Source organism: Rhinoraja longicauda, chromosome 11 (assembly GCF_053455715.1).
Source record: "Rhinoraja longicauda isolate Sanriku21f chromosome 11, sRhiLon1.1, whole genome shotgun sequence".
NCBI lineage: Eukaryota > Metazoa > Chordata > Chondrichthyes > Rajiformes > Arhynchobatidae > Rhinoraja > Rhinoraja longicauda.
In genome coordinates this window covers 22,434,456-22,458,472 of record NC_135963.1, presented here as the reverse complement: position 1 = coordinate 22,458,472, position 24,017 = coordinate 22,434,456, and the positions used below count along the sequence as shown (strand labels likewise).

The following is a 24,017-nucleotide window of genomic DNA, read 5'->3' as shown; positions in this document are numbered from 1 at the left end:
AAGCAAGTCAAAGATTTGATCCAATCATTTTTGGCATAAACAAACTATAACTAAGTATGCATTTTGTTCTTATCATGTTTAAATTTGAGCCTAGTTCAAATTTTAATTCAAATAATTATGTATTCATTCAGAAAAAGCCGAAACATTGGATATCTAGTATGTCCCTTTCAGAGGAAAGAACAGAAGATTTCTTCAAACTACATATAATATCCAAAATGAAAATATTCTGTGAAAATATCTCAAAATACAGGCAAACTTTGTATAATAGGAGTTTTAACAATGAGGTAACCATATTGTTGCACATCAATATTGTAACCAAATCCATTCTTCAGAAATAGCTAACTAATTAAAAGCTGGTGGGGTCTAAATAATTAATCTCCTTAACTTGTATTGATTTGACACTTTTGTGGTAGGGGATTACTGCTACTAAATTAAACAGCTTCCTATAGTCACTGTACTTGAGGTAAATCTGAGACATATCAGTGAAACAAAATATACTTCAAAACTAAAAATATTGGCACTTTGAACATTTGATTAATTTTATGGTTTTGAAATTCAGAGCTTAAGGTGCCCTTGGAGAGAAGGAAAGGAAATGGCACGAGAGTAGCAATAAGTCTAAAAAAACATAGAATGAGTCATGGAAACAAGGGCAGATGGTTAGTAAAGATTGAGATTGGTTTTCTCCTAATATATTTGTTCTCTTCTCTATACATCATTTTTTCCTACTCCTTTCAAACCCATGTAAGAAAGGATCCAATATCCATACAGTGTGTTGTCAAACAAGTTATTTATCCTGCTGACCAGGTGCTCTTTATCTGCTACAGATGCATGGTAAGAATACAGATGTCAACTTAAATGGTTTGAAAATCATCATAGTGCATGCTTAAATTTACAGTTAATACTATTGCTGAATGAGTCTAGCTGTCATAAAATTAAAGCATCTATCTTATTCTTCCTTCCAAAGTTAACACACTTGAAATCTAATTAGTTGAATTGTTTTTTTGGTGCAATGGGAATCAAGAATAAGCAATTGAGTCTGTTCAGTGCTCCCAGCGCAGCTCAGCGTAACCCAGCCGATTGTTACACCTCAGGATGGAAGGGGGAAGAGAAGGACACAAAGCTGAAGATGCCTGTAAGTTCTGCAGGAGTTGACAAATCACCCACCATCCACCCCACCGGTCTCCCAAGCTCACTCATATATCGAGGTGTCCATAAGTAGGAGGAACTATTCTCCAAAACCTTGCAATTAAAATTAATATGCAATTTTCTGATTGTTTGTTGTACAGGATTTTAATGTTTTATGATCTGTGTAAAAAGATGCCAAAACCATTCTGAATACTAACTTATGGTTTTTAGATCCTTGAAACTTTGTTTGCCTTTTCTTACATCCAACCAAAATGCATAACTTCACAATTTCTCTATTGCACTCCATCTGCATCTCCTACCCCAATCACCTAATTAGTCTCTTGCACTTTACTTTTCCATTATTGTTTTCTATTATAAGCAAACATGGATGTATTATATTCCATCATCTCATCTAAGTTATTGATGTAAGTTGTAAAGAAATAATAACAAACTCTAGTTTAGCAGCATTTAATCAGCTCCAACCCCCAAAAATGATCGATTATGCTTACTCTGTTTTCTGTCCATTACACAATGAACAATCCATGTTAATAAATTAGCCCCAATCCCAGGAGTCCTAATCTTTGTAAGAAATGCATGAAGGTAAATCCTATGTAAAAGAAACTAGCTGAAGGGAAGAAAACAACGGGTATTTGTTAAGAGGATTTATGTCGGACAGGGTATGGGTTGGGAAGAGTATTGAGTGGACTGCCTAAGGGCTCCATGCTGGAATTAAACCAAAACCGAATAGTATGGTCAAATCTGCAATTGACAACATAGTGGGAATGAACTAAAAATTAAAAGATGAAATTATGGGGTGAGTTAGAGAACAAATGCAAACAGTACAGTAACTCCAAAGACATACAGGTATGTAGGTTAATTGGCTGGGTAAATGTAAAAATTGTCCCTAGTGGGTGTAGGATAGTGTTAATGTACGGGGATCACTGGGCGGCACGGACTTGGAGGGCCGAAAAGGCCTGTTTCCGGCTGTATATATATGATATGATATGATATGACACTTGTAATTTAATGCAGAGAAGTGCAAAATGCTGAGTTCAAGGATGGTAAGTAAACATAGACACCGCATGAATGATCTTCAAATAATTAACATTGAAACTGGAAAGATCCAAAATTCAATCGATAATAAATACTCCAACCACTGCAGAACAATAAATATAAAGCCAAAGGGATGTGGAACCACATGACCAGTGCAGTAGAACAAAAGGATAGATGAAGGTCTGTTGAAAGGTTATGAACCTGAAATGTTAACTCTGTTTTCCTCTCTCCACAAAGACTGACTGTCCTGCTAAGTATTTATAACACTTTCCGTTTTAATTTGAACATTTATAGTGCTCTGGTCGGTCCACAATTTCAATATTGTGTATAGTTCAGCTAACTGTAAAAAAAAGAGAAATGCCCATATGCTGGGGACAAAGGCATGAAAATAGCCATGAAGCTAATTTCAGGTGACAGGATACCATGAGAATGGAGATGCTGGGCTCTGGAGCAAACAAAAAACAATAGGTGACAGGAAATAGTCCATTGAGAAAATCTAAAAATAAAATGGCACTTTTGAGGATAATAAAATGTTTCTAACAAATGCTCTTGTAAAGTTTTAAAAGATCAATAGGATTTCAATATCAATTTAAACGAGTTTATGGAAGCCATTAATGATCGTTGGTAAAATAACACAATGCTGAGAGATTCTTCTCGAGCCAACCTGTGGAATAGACTATAGAATAATGCAAGGTGGTAAAGTAGATCATGTTACTGTAGTATAGATTAGGCCACAAAATAAGTCCAGAGGAGACCAGGCAGAAATGCATGCTTAAATCCTACGGGGATCATTGGATAATTTGAATTCTGTTTAAAAAAAAAAAATTTAAATTGTCGTAAGTGATAACAAAGCTGTCAGACTGTGTAAAAATCCAATTGATTATTAAACTTCCTTAGGAGAAAAAAAATGTTGCCCATCTACATTTCTCTCTTGTCCACCATCATAGTACTTGACTCTTAATTTCACTTTAAAGAGCCTAGCAAGGGAATTAGATGTTTAGTGTGGATAATAAACACTGGCCCCTCGTGAGAATGAATGAAATTTGTCAAAGCATAAACAGTGAAATTATTTGACAAAACAGCTGGATGTTACAATGGATTGTTTCCAATCATCACTCTGGATGAATGAATTGCAAACCAACCTTCTCTTTCATATTACATTTATGATCTTATGACATTCATTAACTCTGAGTAAAACAACACAGTAATTCAAACAGTTATGGTAATGTTAATGAAAAGTTAGGGTCTACCACGTAGGATTTGGCCGTTCTATTTCCCACTTTATCAGCCCATTGCTGAATGTTACTCAGGTCTTACTGCATGTGGGCATGAATTGCTTCACTTGTTGAGGAGTTACAAAAGGAATTGGGCACTCTGCAAGTATCAACAAACATCCTTACTTCATAATTGAATACATTGTTTTGTTTTTAGGAGCAGGAATAGGCCACCTTTCCCCTTAAGCCTGCTCCACGATTGAATAACCTCAACTCCACATCACTTACCCATTAGAACCTTTCACCTTCTTGCTTGTGAAATATCTACCTATGTCTTAAAAATATTCAAAGACTTTATTTTCATTTGAAGAAGAAAGTTCCAAAGACTCATTCACCTAAGAGAAAATATTTTGTTTCCTTACCATTATTTTTAAACAGTAACCCTTTGGTTCTATATTTTCTCAAAGGAAAAACCATTTCTTTCCACATCCATTCTTTCAATGCCCCTAAGTATCTTAGTGGTTCCAAACAAGTTACTTCTCACTCTTTTAATCTCCAGCCGAATCATTTTCATAAGGCAACCGACCCAATCCAGGTATTAGTCTGATAAACCTTCTCTGAACTGCTTCCAACATATAATGAACCTTTCTTGAATAACAAGACTAATATAACCAAAGTCAAAAGCTCTTTTTACGTATTCAGTTCCCTCACCAATAAAACACATTAACTTTCCCAATGACTATTGTGTCAGCGTGCAAGCTTTCTGTGAATCAATCACTTGAGCACACAGATCGCATCCCCTGTACTTCGCTGAGAACTGCAAACTCTCAGATTTTGGACTTTGTTTCTTTTTTAGTAAGTTATTTTCTTTTTTTTTGTTGCCAAAATGGACAATTCCACATTTTCCAACATAATATTCCGTTTGCCTGGCTTTTGCCCAATCATTTAATCGATCTTTGTATCTTTCTGGTCTCCTTAGGTCTGCTTAGCATCTTACAAAGCGTATTGACTTACATCAAAAGAGAGAATTAAAAGACGTATCCTTGAAATTCAGAGGCATCACCATAGCTAAGGTTGCACCTCCTGGAGGTCACCATTGACTAGAGACATATAAAAAATGATAGCTACAGGCGGGCAGAGGGTGGTCATCGTCTGGCAAGTGAGTCTGGCAGTTGTATACACTGGAATTTAGAAGGATGAGAGGAGATCTTATCGAAACGTATAAGATTATTAAGGGGTTGGACACGTTAGAGGCAGGAAACATGTTCCCAATGTTGGGGGAGTCCAGAACAAGGGGCCGCAGTTTAAGAATAAGGGGTAGGCCATGTAGAACTGAGATGAGGAAAAACTTTTTCAGTCAGAGAGTTGTGAATCTGTGGAATTCTCTGCCTCAGAAGGCAGTGGAGGCCAATTCTCTGAATGCATTCAAGAGAGAGCTAGATAGAGCTCTTAAGGATAGCGGAGTCAGGGGGTATGGGGAGAAGGCTGGAACGGGGTACTGATTGAGAATGATCAGCCATGATCACATTGAATGGCGGTGCTGGCTCGAAGGGCCGAATGGCCTCCTCCTGCACCTATTGTCTATTGTCAATTGTCTATTGAGTCACATCTATACCAAAGCCTTTTTACCATCTACAGGTTGTTCAACAAAAGCGAGCCAAAAAGTACGAAACTTAGGAAAGTCAGTTTTCATACTTTCAATTTGGAACAAGAAGATCAACCAAGTGGGGACTAAACAGATTAAAATAAGCTATTGAAAGATGCAAGAATACATAGATGAAAAAGCAGCAGATAATGATACGATTGTTAAAATTGATTTAATTAACAATTTTAGGTCAATATTCTAACGACAAAGCTTTTTAAAATTGATCTCAGTGTTTTCCACATGGACATGATCAGGTCCATTTTTTTAAACTTGGAGAATGTGATTAATAGTGATCACTTTATACACAAATTAGTTCTTCATAGAAAATTGTTCAAACTGTAAAAAAAACACCTAATGAGCTTATATATAATGGATGGATTTGCATTAGAAATTGCTGGTTGGCGTCTCGATTAGACTCCCAACACTTGCAACTGAGTCATGTTTAGCCTGAGGTATGATGAAAACTTTTTTCTTCCAATCGCTGTGAAGACTTTTTAAGCCTTAGCAGTTAAAATCAGACAGAGAATTAAAGAAAAAGTATATCTAATCCTCTCAGAGCAAATTATATGCAATGTTAACAAGAGTCAGGAATACAACACAAACTGTAAATCTTTCTTGATCTTAAAGGTAAAACATTTACACTTCTGAGCATTAGTGTATATTTTATAAATGCAGCAAAGAGTGAACTACACTAATTTAAAATGAACTTCACCTCTAAAATCAATTAAATGAAAGTTGCAAGAATGTAAGAATTTTATTTGAGAACCTTTTAATTTGCACTAGATGTTGGTGATCTGCAATCACCTAGGGTCAGGCACACATTCAATTACAATAATGAGCCCATAACATAAGGCGAGGATTGTGCAGCATCAGTGAAAAATAATCAGACTGTGGATTTGCATGAGGATCAGAAGCCAGAATTCCATATTTATTTGGAATTCCAAAATTATACCGACAAAAGATAAAGACTATCTCACGTTCATTCTCACTTTTGCGAAGGGAAAATTTATATAAACAGTTTATTATTTCTTTAAAAAACCCATTAGACAATTTTAGCACCACCTTAAACACCATTGCCCTGGTGACCCTTTAAAATAAGTTTCATTTAAATTGGTCTTATATTTTTAAAGTTAGAGAGATTTTAAAGTTTAAAAATTACTTTTCAAACCGACTTCTTCTCTTGCCATGTTCAGCGTGTGATGTCACAATGGGACCCCGCACGAGTGCCGGCCAATGGGGGGGAGGGGGGGGGGGGGGCGGGGAGGGAGTCACGGCCAATGGGTGGGGCTGACTTTAACAAATGCGCTCCCCCCGGGAGGACCAGCGGGAGGACTGTCGCCCGTCCAGGCATGCCTTGCGCCTGACCTTCCTCCCGTGGTGCAGCGCAGCGCCAGAGGGTCTAACGAAATGGCCGTCGCCGCCACTCGTCGATCAACGCTGCACGCGCGGGGCACGTAAGTGGCTTTCACAACCAATGGGTCCACGGATCGGTAGGGTTGCTATGCTCCCTGCCCACAAACGGGTGCACGGATCGGGAGGATTGATGGGCCCGAGCCCACGAGCCAGCAGATCCCCAACTGCCTCCGCAGTTGGGGCCCATTAATGTTGAGAGGGGATGGAGTGGGTGAGTGTGGGGGGGGTGGGGGTTGCGGTGCGGGGGGAGGGGAGGGGGCAGTGGAGGGGGAGCGGAGGGAGTATGGCTGTGGGGGAGTAGAGCTGGAGAGGGGAGGGGGAAGTGGGGGTGGGGGAGTGGGGGTGGGGGGGGAAAGGTGAGATGGGGAAGGCAACGGGCTTCATCAGTTGGGGGAGGTTTGTCCCAGGAGAGGCCCTCAGGAGAGATTTCGAAGGGCCTAACGCGTCCACTTGGTCAGTGGGGGGAGGAGGGGAGTGGGGGGGAGGGGAGTAGGGTGGGGGTGAGTGGGGGGGGGGGCAGGGGAGAGGGGGAGTGGGGTGGGGAGAGAGTATGGGGGAGGGGGGGAAGGAGGGTGCAGGATGGGGGGGGGGGAAGGATGGAGTGGGTGAGTTGAATCTCACAAGTGTAGTGCTAATATTTTGGGATAATCATGCCTATCAAATGCTGTGTTTCACTCTATGAGCATTGGATGATTAAAATAATAAAAATAAAATAAAATAAAAAACATTAAAATAATGCATATATTAAAGAATCATGTAACAGAAATAATGTTCTTACAGAAGACACAAATTTTTCAATTAATATCTAGAATTATGTTATAATACTGACAAAAGATAAAGTTATACCAGGTTTAATGATGAGCTGCAACGCTACAAATGTAAGAAAACAATTTATGAATAAGGACCATGTGGATAAATGTGAGGTTATCCATTTTGGCGGCAAGAACAGGAAAGCAGAGTATTACCTGAATGGTGACCGATTAGGAGAGGGGGAGATGCAACGTGACCTGGGTGTCATGGTGCACCAGTCATTGAAGGCAAGCGTGCAGGTGCAGCAGGCAGTGAAGAAGGCGAATGGTATGTTGGCATTCATAGCAAGAGGATTTGAGTTTAGGAGCAGGGAGGTTCTACTGCAGTTGTACAGGGCATTGGTGAGACCGCACTTGGAGTATTGTGTGCAGTTTTGGTCTCCTAATCTGAGGAAAGACGTTCTTGCCTTAGAGGGAGTACAGAGAAGGTTCACCAGATTGATCCCTGGGATGGCGGGACTTTCATATGAAGAAAGACTGGATAGACTAGGCTTGTACTCGCTGGAATTTAGAAGACTGAGGGGGGATCTTATAGAAACATATAAAATTCTTAAGGGGTTGGAGAGGCTAGATGCGGGAAGATTGTTCCCGATGTTGGGGAAGTCCAGAACCAGGGGTCACAGCTTAAGGATAAGGGGGAAGTCTTTTAGGACCGAGATGAGAAAACATTTCTTCACACAGAGAGTGGTGAGTCTGTGGAATTCTCTGCCACAGATGGTAGTTGAGGCCAGTTCATTGGCTATATTTAAGAGGGAGTTAGATGTGGCCCTTGTGGCTAAAGGGATCAGGGGGTATGGAGAGAAGGCAGGTACAGGTTACTGAGCTGGGTGATCAGCCATGATCATATTGAATGGCGGTGCAGGCTCGAAGGGCCGAATGGCCTACTCCTGCACCTATTTTCTATGTTTCTATGTTTCTATATAATGACTGAATTTAATATTATGTTAGAGAGGTTGAAGAGTTACAAACCATGGTTCCAAATTTAGATTTTTTCTAAATTCAGATGATCATACTTCAATTAGATTTAGCAGTGATGACAAAAACACTAAAATAAGAATAGGCCAATTTTATTACGCAAAACAATGATTTGGCGTACATGGACCAGAAGCAACTATTTGATGGTCTCAGAACAGTGAATGGCATTTAAGGAGCTTCAACAGGCTCGACATGAACATATTTTCACGATGATAAAGCACAAGTCTGCCAAATCTAGAGGCTTTGCATGGCAGTGCATTAAGCTAAGAAGGAAAATGAAATGAAATGTATATCCGGCATTACTTAATATAACAGGAAAACTAAAAGTATAGGAAGTGTAGAAATGAAATCAAAAGGGAAAATTAGGAAAGATGTGGATGTGGATGTGGTGTACCTCGCCTTCAGGAAACCTTCGACAAGGTCCTACATAGGAGATTAGGGGGCAAAATTAGAGCACATGGTATTGGGGGTAGGGTACTGACATGGATAGAAAATTGGTTGGCAGACAGAAAGCAGAGTCGGGATAAATGGGTCCCTTTCAGAATGGCAGGCAGTGACTAATGGGATACCGCAAGGCTCGGTGCTGGGACTGCAGCTATTTACAATATACATTAATGACTTGGATGAAGGGATTAAAAGTACCATTAGCAAATTTGCAGATGATACAAAGCTGGGTGGTAGTGTGAACTGTGAGGAAAATGCTATGAGGTTGCAGGGTGACTTGGACAGGTTGTGTGAGTGGGCGGGTGCATGGCAGATGCAGTTTAATGTAGATAAGTGTGAGGTTATTCACTTTGGAAGTAAGAATAGAAAGGCAGATTATTATCTGAATGGTGTCAAGTTAGGAGGAGGGGGAATTCAACGAGATCTGGGTGTCCTAGTGCATGTCAATGAAAGGAAGCATGCAGGTACAGCAGGCAGTGAAGAAAGCCAATGGAATGTTGGCCTTCATAACAAGAGGAGTTGAGTATAGGAGCAAAGAGGTCCTTCTACAGTTGTACCGGGCCCTGGTGAGACCGCACCTGGAGTACTGTGTGCAATTTTGGTCTCCAGATTTGAGGAAGGATATTCTTGCTATTGAGGGCGTGCAGCGTAGGTTCACTAGGTTAATTCCCGGAATGGCGGGACTGTCATATGTTGAAAAACTGGAGCGACTAGGCTTGTATACACTGGAATTTAGAAGGATGAGAGGGAATCTTATCGAAACATATGATTATTAAGGGGTTGGACACGTTACAGGCAGGAAACATGTTCCCGATGTTGGGGGAGTCCAGAACCTGGGGCCATAGTTTAAGAATAAGGGGTAGGCCATTTAGAACGGAGATGAGGAAAAACTTCAGTCAGAGAGTTGTAAATCTGTTGAATTCTCTGCCTCAAAAGGCAGTGGAGGCCAATTCTCTGAACGCATTCAAGAGAGAGCTAGATAGAGCTCTTAAGGATAGCGGAGTCAGGGGGTATGGGGAGAAGGCATGAACGGGGTACTGATTGAGAATGATCAGCTATGATCACATTGAATGGTGGTGCTAGCTCGAAGGGCTGAATGGCCTACTCCTGCACCTATTGTTTATTGTCTATTGTCTATAAAAGTGAAGGACTGTAAAAATAATGACAGATGAAATCAAAGAAAATCCAAAGATGTTTTATAATTGCATGAAGAACAAGTCAATAACAAGGAAAGGAATAGTCTACTAGGAATCAATAAAGCAACCAGTGTGCAGAGGAGAGGGAAGTTGATACGGACCTTAAGTAATATTTTGTGACTGTCTTCACTAAAGGGAAGGATGTTGTTGATGTGGTACACTGAATGAGTGTGAAATATTGGATGGGATAAACATTGTAACGCAGATGTATCAATGTGTTTAGCATCTTTGAAAATTGATAAATCATGAGCTCTGAATGATTTTTTTCTTTAAAAAAATCTGAAAACCGACTACAATTTTGAGATCCTCTCCAGTCTCAAGGGTGATGCCATAAGACTGTAGGTCAGGTAAGGTTGTACCATCATTTAAAGTGCAAGGAAGGATTAAAACAACTAATTATAGTCCAGTTAATTTAACTTAAGTGGTGGGCAAATTATTGGAATTCTTTGTTAGGGTCAATATAACCCTTCCTTCAGAAAAGCACAGACAAATCAGGGACAGTGGATTTGTTTTAGTTTTAGTTTAGAAGTACAGCAAACAAGCCGAGTCCATACTGACCATCGATCACCTGCTCACACTAGTTCTATGTTATCCCACTTTCTCATCTACTCCGTACATACAAGGGGCAATTTACAGAGACCATTTAACGTACAAACATGCATGTCTTTGGGATGTGAGAGGAAATCGGAGCACCCGGAGGAAACCCACGTGGTCACAGGGCGAAAGTGCAGGGAGAATCTCCACATTGACAACATCCAAGGTCAGCCTTGAACCTGGGTGTCTGACCTTGTTAGACACAAAGTGCTGGAGTAACTCAGCGAGTCAGGCAACATCTCGGGAGGGAAGGAATGGGTGACGTTTCGGGTCGAGACCTTTCTTCAGACTGATGTTGTGATGCTTTACTAGCTCCACCAGCTATGCTACTGTGCCACCCCTTTTGAGGAATATCACATCTGACTAACAATTATATTTTTTGAGAAGGGTAGTATCTTGGTGTAGTCTACATAGATTTTAGTAAGGCCTTTGATATGGTCCCACGTGGCAGACTGTTCAAATTTGCATCAGAGTGAGGCCAAACGCAAATTGGAGGAACAGCATCTCATATTTTAGCCTGGGCAGCTTACAAGCCAGCGGTATGAATATTGATTTTCTCTACCTTCAAGACACCTTCGCATCCCCTCTCTCTCTGTCATTCCCCCACTCTACTCATTGTACTAGTTTCACTGTCGTTCTGGTGTTTCATTGTCTGCATCTCGTTTTCAATGGCCTGTTTCCTTTACCATCGTTACTATTTTTGCATATTTTTTATTCATTTGTTCTATATCTCTCTATATCACCATCTACATCTCTCGTTTCCCATTCCCATGACTCTCAGTCTGAAGAGGGCCTCAACCCGAAACATCACCTATTCCTTTTCTCCAGAGATGCTGTCTGACCCACTGAGTTATTCCAGCTTTTTGTGTCTATCCCCAGCAATCTCTTCCCTAGCTTCCCACAACATCTTCAGATACACAGTTCGGGACCTGGGGATTTATCCACCTTTAAATGGTTCAAGACCACCAATACCTCCCATTTCATAATGTCTATATGTTTCAGGACATCACTGTTCTCTTCCTTGAACAGCCTAGCTTCCAAGACCTTGTCAGCAGTAAATACAGATGTAAATATTACTTTAAGACCTTGTCCCACTCCCACGACTTCACACATAGACGACCACATTGATGCTTAAGAGGACCTATTCTCTCCCTCGTTACCCTTTTGCTCTTAACATATTTCGTAGGATTGGCCAATACTTTATCTGCCAAGAATATCTCCTCGTCGCTTTGTCCTCCTGATTCCCTTCTTAAGTTTAGTCCTACATCCCTCGAGGGATTTGCTTAAACCTCCTTCTTTTTCCTGATCAGAGCCTTAATATTGCTTATCAGGCAGAGTTCTCTGATTTTGGCCTGAACTCCAAGCTCTGAACTCACCGAGGACGGCACAATGGCGCAGCGGTGGAGTTGCAACCTTACAGCACCGAAGACCCGGGTTCGATCCTGACTACGGGTGCTGTTTGTATGGAGTTTGTACGTTCTCCCTGTGACCTCCTGCACTCCAAAGACATACAGGTTGGTAGGCTAACTGGCTTGGTGTAATTATAAATCTTAGTGTGTAGGATAGTGTTAGTGTATGGGGATCGCTGGTCAGCGTGAACTTGGTGGGCCGAAGGGCCTGTTCCCGTGCTGTATCTCTAAACTAAACTCTCCCTATCTCACTTTTAAAAGCTTCAAAAATGCTAGATCCCCCTTGAACAGCCTCTCCCAATCAAGCCCTGCAAGTTCCTGAATAATGGCATCAAAATTAGCTTGATTTTTCCAAGTCATTTTGCAAGAGCAACAGGAAGGAAAATTAGACATGGTCATTAACAGGCAGTTGATTTGTACTTATTGCATTTCTGCTCTAATTGAATTTTATCCTCACTGTATCTTATCACATGTGGCAGGATAAGCAGAGATACCAAGATCACCTAGGAAATGCTGCTTAGATTCTTAAGTATTGAAGGCACATCAATTTCTTTTGGTATATGAAATTGCTACAATAATGTGTTTTGAATATCCATGCAAAACTTTAGATAGAACCTTAATTTCACCAAATTATCACACCAATTCGCAAACAAAAATAATTTGATAATTACTGAACTGCAGTTTGACATTTATTCTAATTAAGACCAACTTCTAACATGTCTACACTGTGTTTGAAATGCAAATGACGTAACTTGCACACATGGGGTTTCCGTCCAGATTGTTCTACGATTATGCTGATGATTTTAGATGAATAGTAACTTTAATTTACTCACCAATCCCACTATGAAGTTTCCCAATGTGTTGCAAATTCAATCCTTTGATCATGAATGGCAGTCCATTCGCTGGATAATTCCCCATGGCAAAACTGTACGCCTGCGGGGAACAAAGTGAATGTAAAGAATTAGGGAAAAATAAAATGCATCTAGTGGTGGAAAAAACCCACAGTTTAAACCATATCAAGGTAGAGAAAAACAGACCAACATTTCAGATAAATTATCTTCCGCTAGGAATAATATTTAACCACATATAAAGACATGTACGGGAAGGAAATAACAAAGAAAATCATTTGTGACAGAGTAGATGTTAGGAATGAATTAAAGACACAAGGAACAATGTGGCAGGTTAACTAATACTTTTCAAGTATCTGAAAAGATATTCTGGTTGCACAAAATGGAGTGCAACTTTATCACAAAATGGAGATACACTGCAACTTTATCACTGCGACCCTTGATGTACAAGTAATAATGCTTCAACTTTCTGTGAAAGTCGTTGCATCTGCCTCATTATAATCAACAACCACAAATATAGTATTTGTAGGAGCCATTTTGCATTTATTAGTTATTTTAGTATATTATTTTATTTTGTGTCCTGCTGTATTATTTGGGCACTAAGAGGTTAATAATATGCTTACGTATATGGCCTGGGCGGAGCCATTCTTCCAGCATCGACGTAATGCTTCAGTTCACACGAAGAACCTGACGATAGAAGATCGGCAAGAAGGATTTTAACTATAAGAGCCTACTAAAATCATAAGATTTTGGTGGCCATACAAGAAGTGCCTACTAGATATAAGGTTTGGTAGTTCGTATAAGTTACGAAGGATCGACGGTAGGATATGAGATTTTTACCAAACTAATCAATAACAAATTAATGACGAGATATGCCAATATGTTTTATTGCAACTTCAAATAAACGACTAACTAACTGAAGGTATTTATTCACAAAATGCTGGAGTAACTCAGCAGGTCAGGCAGCATCTCGGGAGAGAAGGAATGGGTGACGTTTCGGGTCGAGACCCTTCTTCAGACTAACTAACTGAATCGTCGTGTAGATCTCTTTGTTGTTGGTTATTTGCGTCAAGAAGATATCGTTCCCCTAACCTTCGTCATCGGCAGCTTTGGAGCTTTATAAGAAAGACGAGAAGCTGACCGTAATATCGTAAAAATCTACCAAAGCTGGGGCGATTCAGCTTGAATTTACTCTTCAGGATCGACAAAGCGTACCAGCTTGACTGACCTGGAGGGATTTATTGCTAGAAGTTTCTCAACCAAAGAATAGAACCAGCTATCCTCGATGACTGAAACAAAAATCTGTCTCTAGAGTGATTTGAATTTTATTAGCTCGCAAAGAGACTGAAGTTGTGTGGCGACTGAAACTAGAAGGATTGTTTGTCGCTAAAACTTTGAAGATAAAAAATCGATATCTGCGTTAAATTGGTTTATAAGAAAGCCTGTTAATTGCAGTAAGCCTTTATGGAAAGCTGTTTTCCGTAACTGGTACTGAAAAGTTTGGAATGTGAGCCACAAAGAGACTACCTTGAGAGTGGCTAGTTATCAGCCTTGTTTGGCATTCCATTGAAGATAAAAAATACAGCTGCACGTCTTCAAGAAGGACAGCATGTCTGTAACTAAATCTGATGATCAGTCACAAGGTGGCGACATCGGTACAAGGCCTAAAGTGGAGAAAAGAGCCACTAAACTTACACCTATAAGTCTGAATTTAGCCTATGAAAAACATGAAAAAAAGGAAAAGTAAATATAAACAAGCTGTCAAGTTAATGGAAAGCACTAAAGAAGTAATGAAATCAGCTGAAAAGGTACATGATGTACGATTCAACATGATTCAATTTAACCACCTCAAGGACGAAATCAATGAAGAATATGAAGCATTGAGACTATTACAACCATGTGCAGGAGAACTTGAAAGGGAAGACAATTGAATGTGCCAGGTAAGGGACACTCTCGATGAATTTGATCAGGAGGTTGATTCATGGATATGCCAAGTTGGTCATAGGACCACACCCTCCAATGTCGAGAGCGCCTCATGCCAGGGTGGTGCAGACGTACACTCCATCAGACCTGATGATAGCGCTTCAAATATCTCAAACTTTAAATTGAGCATCAAATCTCATGCATCTTCGATGCGCTCTGCTCGTAAGGAGGCTGAGATCGAACTGGCTGTTCTTGCAGGGCAAGCTGCCTTCTTGGAACAGAGGCATGAGATTGAGGCACAGCAATTAGAAATGGAAGAAGAACGGAAGAGAGACCAATTAGAGATGGAAGAAGAGCGGAGGAAAGAAGAACAGAAGAGAAGACAATTGGCAATAGACAGCGAATGGAAGAAGAGAATGATCAATTGAGAAGAGAGAAAGAACGATTGGAACTAGAGACTGAAATGGCAATAGCCAAGACAATATTCAGTATACTTGGTGCTCCAAAATCAAGAAGCAGCTCGATAGTATCTGATAAAAGGAGTTCTTATCTGGAGAAAGGAGCTGTTCAAAGCCAATTGCCAGCTAAACGGGACCAGCTGCAGCTAGATACTGGCATGGTCGGGAGCAACAGGTTGTTAGACCGAAACAAACAATTTCAAGACCATATGCTACAGCTAGTGATATGGCACATCTAACTCAACACCCTCCTCAAGGGGCCAGAGCAAGGCCTCATAAACAAAGAGGTGAGCAGGGGCTTCTTGAACTCCTTGAACATTATGATGGAGGCCAAGGTGATGTGTATGACAAATGGCATAGGCAAAATGAAATTACCTTTCTTCTGGCTAAACAAAATCTTTCTTCCACTCTACCACCAAGAGATATTCCTGTGTATGACGGTGATCCTTTGCGGTATCAACTTTTTATCAAGGCATTTGAAAGAGGAGTAGAAAGAAAGACTGATGATAAAGTTTACCGTTATCATTTCCTGGAACAATAAACAAAAGGACAAGCGAGAAACTTTGTCAGCAGCTGTCAACACTTACCTTCGGACCAGGGCTATCAATAGACAATAGACAATAGGTGCAGGAGTAGGCCATTCAGCCCTTCGAGCCAGCACCGCCATTCAATGCGACCATGGCTGATCACTCTCAATCAGTACCCCGTTCCTGCCTTCTCCCCATACCCCCTCACTCCGCTATCCTTAAGAGCTCTATCCAGCTCTCTCTTGAAAGCATCCAACGAACTGGCCTCCACTGCCTTCTGAGGCAGAGAATTCCACACCTTCACCACTCTCTGACTGAAAAAGTTCTTCCTCATCTCCGTTCTAAATGGCCTACCCCTTATTCTTAAACTGTGGCCCCTTGTTCTGGACTCCCCCAACATTGGGAACATGTTTCCTGCCTCTAATGTGTCCAATCCCCTAATTATCTTATATGTTTCAATAAGATCCCCCCTCATCCTTCTATATTCCAGTGTATACAAGCCCAATCGCTCCAGCCTTTCAACATACGACAGTCCCGCCATTCCGGGAATTAACCTAGTGAACCTACGCTGCTTGAAGAGCATTTTGGCAATGAGCAGAAGATTGCCACTGCTTATATTACCACGGCATTGGCCTGGCCAGCTTTCACGCCAGATGACGTGAAAGCATTACAAGAATTCTCACTATTCCTTAAAGGTTGTTACAATGCAATGGAACAGCTCAACTACAGGGATGAAATGAATGTCCCCTCTAATATGAAGACCATCCTTCTAAAACTGCCGTACAAGCTCAGGGAAAGGTGGAGAGATCAGATATATGAGATTCAGGGAAGCACAAGACATCCACCTAGATTTCCAGACCTGGTAAACTTCATATAGGTACAAGTGAAGATACTATCAGATCCACTTTATGGGAATATTGAGGGGGCTAAAACAGCAACAACTGTTAAAGGCCCTACCTTCACTAAACCAAGAGAAAGGCCAAAAGTGACCAAAATCAGTTTTGCTACGAATACAGAACCTGTATCGTACCAGTGTAAGTAAAGAGCCAAAATGGGAGTACAGTGTTGCAAACACACGCATTTTTGGATAATGGAAGTTCGTCTACCTTCTGCACCGAAAGCCTGATAAGAAGCCTGAAGATTTCAGGACCAAAGAAGAGGATTCTCCTGCGTACCATAAATCAGGAGAAGTCTGTAACCAGTCGTATTATTTCAGGTTTGGAAATATCTGGTCTGGACAACAATGATTTTGTTCAATGTGTTTACCAATAAGACCATACCTGTTTCACAGTCAAACATTCCCAGACAAGAAGACCTGAAGCAATGGCCTTACTTGAAGGATGTTAAGATTTCTGAAATAGACTCTGGCATTGACTTACTCATCGGAACTAATGCTTCTAAGTGTTGGAACCTTGGGAGCTGGTTAATGGCCAATGAGATGGACCGTACGCCATGTAAACCTTGTTGGGATGGGTTATTTATGGTCCTCTGAGAAAAGATCACAACAGCAGGGATGGAAATGGCGATCCTGCTGCAGCTATCAATTGAATATCCATTTCGAATCTGGAGGAACTTCTGGTCAAACAATACAATCATGACTTCAATGAATGATCCATCTAGGAAAAGGAAGAAATGTCCAGAGAAGAGGTAAAGTTCATGGATATTGTGAATTGTTCGGCAAGGTTGACAGATGGACATTATTGTCTAGACTTACCTTTCAAGCAGGAGAATACCAGCATGCCGAACAACCGTTGCATAGCAGAGCAGCATATCCAGAGCTTGAAACGGAAGTTTAATAAGAACTAGACGACCCGTGGACCCGTTGGGTCCAAACCTCTCCTGCATTGATAACTTGTAAACACAATTTTATTTACCCCAAAAGCGCTCAGCAAGATCCCAGAGTTGAGGGCCGCCACCGGGCCCGGCAAGCCTCCCCCAACTGCACAGGCGCGGATACCGGGCCCAGCAAACCTCTCCCAACTGACGAACCGTGGACCCATTGCCGACCAGGCAGTCTCTCCCGGGGCCGGACGAGGGGGGGAGGAAAGGGGAGAGGGAGCCACTCACCCCGGCCCCGGGCGGCCATCGTGGCGGATAGCAGTAGGAGAGCGACCTGACTGAAATCTGCCAAATGGGAGGATTTACGCTATCAAAATGGACCAGTATTAGCCGTGCTGTATTAACATTAATTCCTCAAGCAAGTAGAGCTAATGAGATCAAGGTATTTATTCACAAAGTGCTGGAGTAACTCAGCAGGTCGGGCAGCATCTTGGGAGAGAAGGAATGGGTGACGTTTCGGGTCGAGACCCTTCTTCAGACTGATGACATCAGTCTGAAGAAGGGTCTCAACCCGAAACGTCACCCATTCCTTCTCTCCCGAGATGCTGCCCGACCTGCTGAGTTACTCCAGCACTTTGTGAATAAATACCTTCGATTTGTACCAGCATCTGCAGTTATTTTCTTATACTAATGAGATCAAGGAGTTGGATTTGGACCAGGACAATCTGCCGATGGAAAGGGCATTAGGATTGCGCTTGTGCATTGAAACAGATGTGTTCAAGTTCAAAATTGCTCTACAGGAACAACCGTGCAACAGACGTGGCATTCTGTCTGTAGTCGGCTCTATCTACATCCTTTAGGATTCCTGGCACCATTTACTCTGCCAGCTAAGCTGATTATGCAGGAACTCTGCAAGGAGAAACTTGGGTGGGATGACGACATACCGCAAACTTTTTCTCAGCGATGGACAGGATGACTAACAGATCTCAACAAGATTGCGGAGTTTAAACTGGACCGATGTATGCCCTCAAACTTTGGTCAGATCAGATAAGCACAGCCACACCACTTCTCAGACGCAAGCGCAAGTAGCTACGGTACTGTTACATGTCTAAGACTGGAAAACAATAGCAAAGAAGTGCATATTGCATTTATAATGGAAAAGGCCAGAGTGGCACCATTAAAACAGATGACAATTCCCAGGATGGAGCTTACAGCTGCAGTCCTAGCTGTCAGAGTTGACATAATGTTGCGGAAAAAATTACAGCTTCAACTGGACAAATCCGTCTTCTGGACCCCGATAGCACAACGGTGCTTAAGTACATCAACAACGAAAACAAACGCTTTCAAATGTTTGTAGCAAACAGAATCTCTGTTGTAAGGGATGTTACTGACATATCACAATGGAGATATGTTAGCACAAAGGAAAATCCTACAGATGAAGCATCAAGAGGACTGACAGCAGACCGCTTCTTAACCTGGAAGAGATGAAGACTGAAGAAGATTCTGTCTAATGGGCAGAAATTGTTGCACTATACACATAACAATTAGGGGCCAATAGATAATAGACAATAGGTGCAGGAGTAGGCCATTCAGCCCTTCGAGCCAGCACCGCCATTCAATGCGATCATGGCTGATCACTCTCAATCAGTACCCCGTTCCTGCCTTCTCCCCATACCCCCTCACTCCGCTATCCTTAAGAGCTCTATCCAGCTCTCTCTTGAAAGCATCCAACGAACTGGCCTCCACTGCCTTCTGAGGCAGAGAATTCAACACCTTCACCACTCTCTGACTGAAAAAGATGTTTCTTATCTCCGTTCTAAATGGCCTACCCCTTATTCTTAAACTGTGGCCCCTTGTTCTGGACTCCCCCAACATTGGGAACATGTTTCCTGCCTCTAATGTGTCCAATCCCCTAATTATCTTATATGTTTCAATAAGATCCCCCCTTATCCTTCTAAATTCCAGTGTATACAAGCCCAATCGCTCCAGCCTTTCAACATACGACAGTCCCGCCATTCCGGGAATTAACCTAGTGAACCTACGCTGCACGCCCTCCATAGCAAGAATATCCTTCCTCAAATTTGGAGACCAAAACTGCACACAGTACTCCAGGTGCGGTCTCACCAGGGCCCGGTACAACTGTAGAAGGACCTCTTTGCTGTATTATTTGAGCACTGTTAACACCATGCTTACGTGTATGGTCTGGGCGGAGCCAGAGATCCTCCAGCACTGACGTAATGCTTCAGTTCACGCGAAGAACCTGCCGATAGAAGATCGGCAAGAAGGATTTTAACTATAAGAGCCTACTAAAATCATAAGATTTTGGTGGCCACAGAAAATACAAGAAGTGCCAACTGGATATAAGGTCTGGTAGTTCATATAAGTTACGAAGGATCGATGGTAGGATATTAGAGTTTTACCAAACTAATCAATACCAAGTTAATGACAAGAGATATGCCAATATGTTTTATTGCAACTTCAAATAAACGACTAACTAACTGAATCGTCGTGGAGATCTCTTTGTTGTTGCTAATTTGCATCAAGAAGATATCGTTCCCCTACCCTTCATCAACAGCAGCTTTGGGGCTTTATAAGAAAGACGAGAAGCTGGCCGTGATAGTATTTTTAATATAGAAAGGACATCTCATTCTGTTAGAAAAAGTTATGGGGACTTTGGTAAAGAAGTTAATTAAAGCACAAGGGAATTTTCAGATGAGGATACCAAAGACTGGACCATGGGGAAGCAAATTTAGTAAGGGACAAGATTTACATGGAAGAATTTTAGATTCTGGATTTTATGATCTGCCAGACAAGAGACAACTGAGGAAATTATTTGACCCAGAAGGGCGAGCCCAGCGGCGAGGCGAGTCGGGGCCAGCGGCGAGGCGAGGCGAGGCCGGGCCAGCGGCGAAGCGAGGCCAGCGGCATAAGGTGAGCAGTGGGGCGAGGCGAGCGGCGAGGTATGTGTTTTGCGGAAAAATGTGAGGTGAAATCGGAATGGCGGAAATGAAATAAGAAAGCGGAAACTTTCTGCCAAATTCGGAAGGGTTGGGAGGTCTGCTAGTCCCACCTGCCCGCATTTGGTCCACATCCCTCCAAACCTGTCCTATCCATGTACCTATCTAACTGTTTCTTAAATGTTGAGATAGTCCCTGCCTTCACTACCTCCTCTGGCAGCTTGTTCCATAAACCCACTGCCCTTTGTGTGAAAAAGTTACCCCTCAGATTCTTATTAAATCTTTTCCCCTTCACTTTTAATCTATGTCCTCTGGTTCTCGATTCACCTACTCTGGGCAAGATATTAATTACTGACTGAATTGAATTGATTGAAATGGATTGAAAGATACCGCATGTAAGCAGACCTTTTGGCCCACCGAGTTCATGCTGGCCATCGATCACCCGTTCACACTAGTTCTGTTATCCCACTTTCGCATCTACTCCCACCACACTTGGGGCAATTTATTAACCTACAAACCCTCATGTTTTTGGGAAGTGAGGGAAACCATAGCACCTGACCAAAACCCACACTGTCACAGAGAAAACGTGCAAACTCCACGCAGATAACAACGCAGGTCAGGATTGAACCTGTGAGGCAGCATTTCTACCAGCTTTGCCCTTGTGCCACTCGCAATGGGGAACATTCCAGAGTGGCTGACTCACTAACAGACATCAGACTAAAGGGATACATGTTTTCAAGATACAGTGTATTTCTTTCTATTATTCCTTGGAGTATGCCCTTTGCTTTCTCCTTCCCTTTTTAGCAGGGCATGTTCAATGGATGATATCACATACTGATCATTAAAAAGCATGAGAAGGAAAATAAGTGATAAGTGATAAGACAAATTATAAAAATAATAATATCAATAATTTTAAATTGCGTAACAATTTGCAGCTTTACATACATCATCTGAACCTGGAAATATGTCATCTTTATAAGACAATCCTATTTTTGATCTTTTTTTACTGAGGGTGATTTCATTATATCTTCAGTGAAACTTTGTCACTGTAGGCATCGTGATCCAAAATGCTATTCTAGCACTTGATATGAATTGCAGTGACATCAAGTTTTATTTCACTGAATGTCACAAAAGAATAAAATACCTTGTAAAAAATGTATTCATTTTCCTCCTAAACAGTATGAATTCCATATAATTCTTCAATATGACAAGGCTCATGTTTAACAGCAACTGTGCTGATACAGCAAGAATGTAATTTTCATGCTTTTAACTGAGATGAGTGCTTTTAATATTTTTCAGAAGCCAAACTATTGCAGTCATCTGATCACTTCAGGGCTAACATTCTGGCAAAGAATCATGGTCGTAAGCAGTTAGATATGCATCTTGTCATTTTGCTCAATGGTCAGAGAACATGCTAGCTCCAGGCAACTCCATGAATAAAACTACTAGTACTCCAGTATAAATGTCAGCAACATGTCTTACTGCATTCTGAGCAGCAGGTCGCCACAGGGGATAAAGAATATAACACAAGACAAGCGGAATACGGCAGCATCTAGCTATATTGCACTGGGATTCAGAGGAAATTATGCCTTTCTATACTCTATATATTCTATACTCTATATATTCTATACTCTCAATACTAAACCTCATCTTATGTCTGATTTTATATCTGTAGCATTCTGTAATTGATGCCTGTTAATGGAGCAGGGGACTGTAGCTGATGGAGATATTTCTTTATAGGAAAGATTTTCTTAGACACCAATTGATTCCTGAAGTATTTAAATCAGTGCAGATTAGCTTTGTTTAATGGAGATAGCCTGATAAATGAGATGATTCTGTTTCCACCAGTGTATTCTGATTAACTAGCTTCAAATGAATCAATCACATCATGGTCATATAAAGCATATAAAGCACATGTTTGAGAATTACCATGCATGCTTTATTGTGACGTTGTGAGAGATAATCTTTGGAAATATACAAAGAAAATCTGGAGAACTTGCATTGTTTCAGTTGCTGCCACAACAGTAATGCACTACAGTAAGATAAATAGGTGCTTTTGTTATTTATTTATATGTGTCATTAACCAAAATAATGGCTTGGATTTGGCAGTAGCAATGACAGCCATCATTACATCAGAAAACTGACAGCAACATTTAAATTTCCATGCATGCATTGTTTAACACAAAAATCCTGAGGACACTGTTTGTGATTCAATTCTCCATAAGCTAGATATTTACAGCTTTCTCTCAAGTAGTCAAGATATTGATCTGAAATGAATTTAAGGAACTTAAGAACTAGATTTGCTGAAAAAGACCCTGAAAATGTTGTGTTTTTAAATGGCATATCAAGGTACAAGTATTACTTAGTGACCTATCTGGCTCTAGCAGCTTCATATTGTATATGTACAATCTAGATCCCACATTCAAATACATTAAAACATATATTTTAATTCCTTATTTTCTTGCAAGGTTTTAAAGTATACTTCAATAAACTAATCATATGTATTTGTATTTTTTAAGCATTCTGTAGAATGTAAAAAGCTAATTAAAAATTGTTCTTATTATTTTCTGGCTCACTGCTTATTCTGTAATTTGATTATCTGCTATGACAGCTCAATGGCATCATAACCGCTCAGTGGCATCATGCTTTGGAACTCACTGAATTGGTACTGACAGTAACAAGCTTCTCACCATAGAGATCATCATCAACTTATGGATCTACACTCGTTTAAATTACACAGTGTTTCTCAGTTTTCATTAATGTCGAGAACTAAAGGACATGGATTTAAGGTGAGGAACCTGAGGGGTAACATTTTTTACACAAAGGGTGGTGGGTGTATGGAACGAGCTGCTGGAGGTAGTTGAGGCTGATCCTATCTTAACGTTTAAGAGACATTTGGACAGGTACATAGATGGATAGGTTAGGTTTAGAGGGCTATGGGCCAAGCAGATGGGACTACTGTGGATGTTGGTCAGCATGGGCATGTTGGGCCAAAGGGCCTGTCTCCACGCTGTCTGACTCTATGACTCCTTGTTTGCTCTCTAGCTCAGGTGAAAGAATCTCAACACATGATAAATAACAACTTGTATCAAGTAATGGATATGGTTTGAATATCTCAATGTCAACCAATGATATCAAATAAACAACTCAAGGGCCTATTGGAAATGTGTTTCTGATTTACTTTTAACATCAATGGAACTATATATTGACAATGCAGTTTACCAAATGAAGATTCAAGATTCAAGATTCAAGATATCTTTATTTGTCATCCAAAAAACAAGTTTTTTGGACGAAATTTCGTCACCCACAGTCCAACAATAAGAGCAATAAAATAAGCAAATTACACAACCCCAACCAACACAAAACCCCCCAAAAAGAAACATCCATCACAGTGAGTCTCCTCCAGTCCCCTCCTCACTGTGATGGAAGGCCAGAATGTCTTTTCTCTTCCCCGCCGTCTTCTCCTGCGGTCGTTGCCATGTTCCAGGCTGCGCCGGACGGTGAAATGTCCGCAACGGGCCGACCCAAGCCCCGCTGCAAGTCGGGGCGGTCGTGGCTCCCGACATTGAAGCCCCCGCCGAGCAGAGAAAATTCCGTGGCCTATTTCAGGCCGCGCCGGACGGTGAAATATCCGCGGCGGGCCGACCC

The 24,017-nt window shown here is 41.2% G+C and overlaps 1 protein-coding gene across 1 annotated transcript in view; it reads right to left on the bottom strand.

The window, feature by feature from the left end:
* The window catches only part of LOC144598366 (ERI1 exoribonuclease 3-like), a 272,324-nt gene that overhangs the window by 139,826 nt on the left and 108,481 nt on the right, over positions 1–24,017 (bottom strand). The window contains exon 7 of the mRNA XM_078408446.1: positions 12,711–12,810. Coding sequence (XP_078264572.1) covers positions 12,711–12,810 — 100 coding nt within the window. The remainder of the gene's footprint in view (positions 1–12,710; positions 12,811–24,017) is intronic.